Source organism: Meleagris gallopavo, chromosome 8, assembly GCF_000146605.3.
Source record: "Meleagris gallopavo isolate NT-WF06-2002-E0010 breed Aviagen turkey brand Nicholas breeding stock chromosome 8, Turkey_5.1, whole genome shotgun sequence".
NCBI lineage: Eukaryota > Metazoa > Chordata > Aves > Galliformes > Phasianidae > Meleagris > Meleagris gallopavo.
This window is the reverse complement of record NC_015018.2, coordinates 27,967,590-27,974,590: the sequence shown is the minus strand read 5'-3', so window position 1 is coordinate 27,974,590 and position 7,001 is coordinate 27,967,590. Positions and strand designations below refer to the sequence as shown.

At 34.9% G+C, this 7,001-nt stretch overlaps 1 protein-coding gene across 1 annotated transcript in view; it reads right to left on the bottom strand.

Moving 5' to 3' along the window:
- Positions 1-243: 243 nt before the first annotated feature.
- The window catches only part of LOC100548807 (attractin-like protein 1), a 34,263-nt gene continuing 27,505 nt past the window's right edge, over positions 244-7,001 (bottom strand). The window contains exons 7-8 of the mRNA XM_019617973.1: positions 1,674-1,887; positions 244-455 (exon numbers count right to left, since the gene is read on the bottom strand). Coding sequence (XP_019473518.1) covers positions 244-455; positions 1,674-1,887 — 426 coding nt within the window. The remainder of the gene's footprint in view (positions 456-1,673; positions 1,888-7,001) is intronic.

The window sequence follows — 7,001 nt, the reverse complement described above, 5'->3', positions numbered from 1 at the left end:
AAAAATTCTTTATTTGAAAGCAATAGGCACTTTTCATCTCTTTTGAAAGATTAAATATGTTTCATCTTAAGATAGACACAAATATTTCACCTGTATTTGAAATACTTACATAATACTGCCTGCTGACATTAGTAGCTAAATAAAGTCATTATGTGAATTTGTTTTTAATTCTAGTGAAAGTGTTTAATTCTATTCAAACAGGTATACTTCTGAGTGGAAAAAATTACATTATGTTTAATAGGATTACTGTTCATTAAGGTACTCACGGGAGCATGTTGCAGTTTGCCATTCTAGACACTGTCCATATGGGAAGGAAATTATATAGGCATTTGAATCAACACATCGTTTTGTACTGCTGCACCACATACATTCCATACCATTGCTCGTACAGTTGGAACATGTTGTTCTCAGGGAGCATGGCTTTTTACAGGGTCTTGCATTCTGGTTGGGACTAACTAGAAAGAACAAAAAATTGTGATTTTGAACAAAAGTTCAACGTCTCAGCTAAAATACCAAATTCATATATTGTATTGTCAACACACACTGTATCTACTTTCCACTGAAAATGTTATTGATGGTGAAAAAATAAGTGTTAAAAGGAAATCTAAAGAGTTTTGTGTGCTTCACTGCACAGCTGTGAAGAAATATATGGGACAATCAGAGAATAAATACATTAATTTGAAGTATAATATGTAAAGGGTAAGGGTCTAGCATCATCTTTTGATTAAACAAGAATTATAATTCTCATTAGTGAGTGAAGGGTAAAAACAAGAATCAGCTGTAAGAAATTCTGATACAGCAAGATTAAAATAAACTACCTTTAAACAAAGAAATTTTATGCACTTCATGTTGCAATCCAGACAGTAAGTAATTCCTATAACAGCTCTAATAATACACTTTTGAGTATCTATAGCTTTTAGGACGCCAAGTACCCCTAGAGAAAAAATTGCAATATGAGTAGGTATTGAAAGTGCCAGAGTCCAGCTTCTAACTACATAGAATATTTAGGGTTCTATGCAGGAGTCTACTCATGACATCCCTGAGCAATTGTGACTGTTGGCATTAACGTTGGTTACCAGCTTATCTATGGGGACTCTAAAGAAGGGGCATGCACTGAGAAAGCTTCCCAGCTTTCCAAGCCCCTTGGGTAGGCAGTAATGGGGGTCATCTTACTGAAGGATATCAGTCAACTCCTTTTCATCTTTCTCAAAGTATTGAGAACTGACCAGTGACTATCTGTCGTAGAATTTTTTAGATACAAACAAACCTAACAGGGGAAACAAAACGTTTAGATCATTAAAACGTTCAACAACTTTCAGTGATGTTCAAAAAGACGGGTTGTTTTTAGCTTCATCAGTTTTGTTGAACATCATCACAGACTCTTAACGCTACTGTTACAGTTGGCACTGACTAGTAATTCAGAGCCAACTTACAAGACTTTTGGTGTTATGTAGACTAAGCTATGTACACAACTTTACAAATAAATATTTGCTGCGTCAGGAATATTATTCATTTTCTCAATTAAAGCTTCACACTTTTCAAAAAGTAAAAAGTAATATTTTGATTTGTAATTGCTTAATCCAAATTGGCAATAACCCCTTTTAGCCAAGTGAAAATCCAGACAGCTTGCTAATCATTACAGTAACAATAACTGAGTATAAAAGATTGCTTACCGACAGGTTTTTCACAGACAAGACCATCTGCCATTGCAGTGCATGGATTTGCTTTCAGACCTGCCACTTCTGCTCTTTCTAGATACGCACAGAAGCCAGAGTCATTTGGCTCTCCAGGAAGCCATTGCAGAGTTGTGTTTGTAAAAGGAGACATGTCATCCCATCCCCAGTAGGAGATGTTGATCTTGCGTAAACCTACCCAAGGAGAAATTTTCTGTGAAGAAGAATGAAACAAATCAGAGATAATTTGTTATACACTCACTAATAACATTCAATAAAAAATTATAAGCCTAGCCAAATACTCGAAACTGTATTTTGTCCAGTGGATACTCTTAGCTATTGCCAAGTCAATATGGATGATAAAACAAGGGAGTTAGTACTTCATAGAAATCAAAGAAAAAAAAAACAGGACAAATATAACATCCTCTAAAATTTGTACTGCTGATATTGATCAACATCTACATCTACATCAGAGACAGATGAAAGGGATACATCCATTATTCCAGTGCCAGTAAGTACACATTGAATATACCTTTGCTATTGATTTCTATTCTACAAACAACCATAATAAGCATTAGTTCTCAAAAAATATTTAAGATGGATCAGTAACATTAAATCACAAATTTTGTTCACTATAATTTCATCTTATTTGTACAATTAACTAGAGAGAAGCAGGAAAAAGGCCTTTGCTCCAAGATAAATCTTCTTACTCCTATCACTTCAAAATCTCAAGATACTAAAAGCAAACACTTTTCCTCACAGTCTTTGTCCACAGGCAGTATCATCAACCTCAGCTTAAATATAGGGAAGAGTTATACTGAGACCATGGGCTGCAACACTTGTGGTGAGTTAGTACCATAGAGCCAAACACAACCATCTTACCAGACAAGGGCAGATGTTGTTAGCTCCAAAGAAAATATGTTGATCTGCTCATGAATTCAGTTCTCAACTGATGTAATTTACAGACCAAAGTAGGTAAAACAACACAATATGCCTAAAGGTAAACTGCCTTGGTTTCAGATCTGTGTGTTATTTCACAAATAAATCAGGAGTCACTGCCATCGTGTCTCAGATCTTTCATCTTTCATCTCACATCTTTCTTGAGCCACTCAGGTTTAATCTTTCAGACACCTTAAATCTATACCTGATCAGAGCATTCTTCAACTCTTTCCTCTGCCTCATTAGCAGCATCTGAAACACGAACGGTCATAAATTTTCCTTCAGAAAAATCAGGAGGAATATGATTAGTATTCCTCACCTTCCTAAATTATGTACCTTGTGTCCTCTCCCTCTTCTTCCCTATCGGTTTGAAACATGATCAAATAAAAACTGCTAAGCATCTAACAGACTTGCAGATGCAAGAACAGACTTAAACTAGAAAATGAGTAAGAAATGTTCTGTTCCATAAGGAATGATGCATGCTTAGAAACACTCAAACAGCAACAGGAAAATCCAGCAAAAGTTTCACCCCCTGCTCTCCTGTCTCACTTCTCTATTGGCTTAATAACTTCACTGCTTCCCCAGCTGACCAACTTTTCAAGTGTCTGAGCACTTCCAGGTACTGGAAGGAGGGAGGTGATGCATGCCATTAGGCATCTGCAAGGTGACAAAAGATAAGTCTTGCATTTGTTATTTAAACACCCGGATTGCTCTAGATGTATGTGGTCCATATGCATCAAAAAACTGTAGGTACTTATGCATGGCTTTAGATATTCCACTCTAGAATGCACCCAGGCTTGTACAGAACATGTCAAGGATGTAGATAGGATATACTGCTGACAAACAGACCTAAAACAACCTTAAATGTCTACTTTAGGGCTGAGAGATTCTAACCAAAAGAACACATTCCACACATTACTGACAATTTTGATTACATTGCCAAGTAAGTAAGCCCTAGCATCAGTTCAAAGAAAACAGAGATCCTAGTCCAGCTATGGTGAAAAACATGTCAGGCCAATAATGAAAACTGAGAGGGAGAAGTGACATTTGGAGGGAAATTCTTCTATTTGAGTAAGAGTGTCTCAGAACCCTTTAAGTGATGACAAAGTCACAAAGAGGATCAGGAAGGCCAGAGCAGCTATAGGAGATAAAAGCAACATCCCCGAAAACATGAAAGACTTCAAACAAAAGTAATGCATATCATACAGCTGTTGCCTTCATTCCTAAAAGCAGCAGTATCTGGAAAACCTACAGCCATTGTGCCAGATATCTCAAATTCCATATGTACCATCTTTGGCTCTTCTGCAACACATTTAAATACAGACCTGGCACCGATTAGCATGCTATCAAACACATACCAAAGCCTTGCAGACTCACTTGTATGGCTTTGGGCATGTATTTAGGATGATGGCTGAGAAACAGGCCAGCAAAATGCTCCAAGAACGTGCTTAAAGCATATATTGAATTGTGCGGCAATAATTCCACGATGTGGTGGACTACAGTCAAAAACTGCTAGAGTTAATGTGCTGATAACATCAAGCAAAAATGACTGTTGCTGTGTAGTCAAAGCCAACAGAAAAATGCAAACAGTGTATAAAAAATTCAGGAATTTTCATGGTCACCCATTGCCATAACCAGTGTGCTGTGACAAATTAATTTCAACTTAATTGTCATGTTTGCTTTAATAATGTATTTTTCAATCAACTTAAAAAAATTATCTTAATTGGAAAAAAATAGCATTTAAAATAAGTGTTTTATATTTTTATACATTAACTACGAACATGCTTATTTGAAGTCCCCACTTTGTTAATCCATGAACTTTATTACCTGGAAAAACTGTTTTGCCTAAACTAACCATTTGCTCTGACTCAATCTTAATTTTGATTCTTCTAATCAAGAATTACAACTGCATCTAAGGAAGGAACTTCCACTTACAACTCTAAATTTTTTTTACTTTAAAATGCCACTAAAGAATCACATAAAGTATGGTTATCTTCTCAAGCAAAAATATGTCATTACTTTGGGCATTAGCACTGAGCATTTTTGTTCTCTTGTTGTAAAATCATAGAGCTAAAAGCTATCTTTCATCTACATTATAACACATCCACAAAATCTGAACAAAACAAAAAGCTTTGTGACTGTGTAAAACAGATAATTACTCTTCATAGGATTTCAAAATTATTTCAATTATTGATTTCTATTTAAAATTGAGAAGTTGATACGAAAAAGAAAAAGATTACTCTGAAATGTATCAGTGGTATTTTTTATTTTTTTTTAATTGGGGCTCAGAATGTATCTATGAAAATCCTGGTTATATATTAGATACCATTCATTTTAAAACCACATCAACAACAACTACAGTTTTTCCAATAGCATTACAGCATTCTAGGTAAGTTGTCAGAGAAAAGATGAAGAAAGGAAGGAGGAAAAATACCAAGAAATGATCAAAGTATAGCTCAGTAGAATTTTATAGTGAAACAAAAAGCAATGCAATATACAGCAGGTGGTAAAGTCTGACTTGGGAAAGCTTGTAATAGGCCATACTAACCTCACACTGGGGAATGCAATCAGATATATCTCAAGAATTTCAGAGTTATAATCCATAACTTCATCCCATTACATGATCGAAGCCTTGGAACCATTTTCTAAAAATGTTTCTCTCCTTATCTATTTCTTTCTAGGCAAGTTTTTAAAACCTGCATCCAGTCTTAATAAGCCATGCTCTTATGCTTGTAATACAACAAGTGAAGGATTATCCATTTTTATAGAACAATCATTCATAACAATGATAAGAACTTGCCAAAACCCTTTTTAAGTGAAAAATCAACCTTTGTGCTAAGTTAGAAGAGATTTGGGTGTTATTAAACTCAGAGAAAAATTGCAGGACAGGGATTTATTTTCATTTTACAAGAGCAAGATTATAATCGTATGACACATTCCTATGGAATATTTCATGTCACTTTGTACTCACATCAAACAAACACAGTCCTACTCAGTTGAACATAAGACAAGCTTTAATAATTACATCAATTTATTAAATGCTGATCACCACTAGCTTAAAAATGTGCTCTTTTTCTAAACAGTTAACATTTAAATTTTCTTCTAAGTAGTAATTATGGAACTAAGTTAGACAGTGAGATTGTGAACCATTAACTACAGAGCTGATACTTCATATTAATTCCACCGTTTACTCCGAAGATTTAAGACAAAGTTGCTTCAAGATATACAGCGAACACAATCATTTATTTATCACACAACATTTTTCAGGCTCTACTGCTGCCTCAGCACAAACTAAATGAAGGTTGAATAATTTGCAGATGAGTAAAGTGAGCGAGTCTACCTTTACTGAATAGCCAATTAGTACCGAGGCATATAATTACCCTGTTTCATAATCATAGAAATTGCTGAGCAACCATGCATTTCTTTAAATAAATAAATAAATAAATAAATAAATAAATAAAGTTATCACCAAATTCATCTCCACCTTTATTTAAATTCTTTTCATTTTGGATATTAAGTTCTGCTGCTAGTTCTCAGTACACTTCTGATTTGTTTTCTTTTTGTCTGTGTCACAATATCTTATGAAAAAACTTCAAAGAATTTCTCAAGAACCACTTAAACTCCTTGCCCTCATAAAAGCATACAACGGAGCCTTGAAAATACTGCTGCCCCTTAACGCTCACATTCCCACACCATTCACAGTTTTGAGAAGAGCTTGCCCTTATTGTTTTTTTCTACATCATTATTAATCAAAAAATGCTTTATGAGAATAAGAGCTGTAAGAAGAGAAATTATCTTTTTCATTTACTACCTCATTTGATGGGCTTTTGTTAAGAAAGTATGCATTTATTCTATGATAGGTACCTACACATTTTATTTTTGTTAATATGTACACAGAGAGTTCATGTTCCCTTCCCAAGGCATCCAAAGTGAGCTGAGCTCCCACCTTTCTGAAAGTAGGAAATTAGCTCATCAAGAGGTGAACTAATGGACAGTTAATGTAACAATACAGAGGTTGCTGAAAGAATTTATTACATCTCCACAAACACAATGGCAATGTGGGACTGCTAGTAAGTGTAAAAAGAGACCAACTCAGAAAAAAAACAAGTAGATGTCAGCTTCGCTACAAGCAAACAGAACAAAACCTTAAAAACATGCAGTCCTCTGAGAATTCTTGGAGCTAACAAGGAATAACACTGCCAACCAAAGCTCACTAATTAACCACAACCTGCACTCACGAGTGATTTATAAAGAATGCCTCACCCTGAAAACAGCACAGTAAAGGAAAAGTTGCGAACAGTTAATATAATGAAATGCATCATTTAAAACTATTCTCATTTTTGTTTATGCTTACTACAACAAAACCAAATCTTCTCAGAATTTATTGCC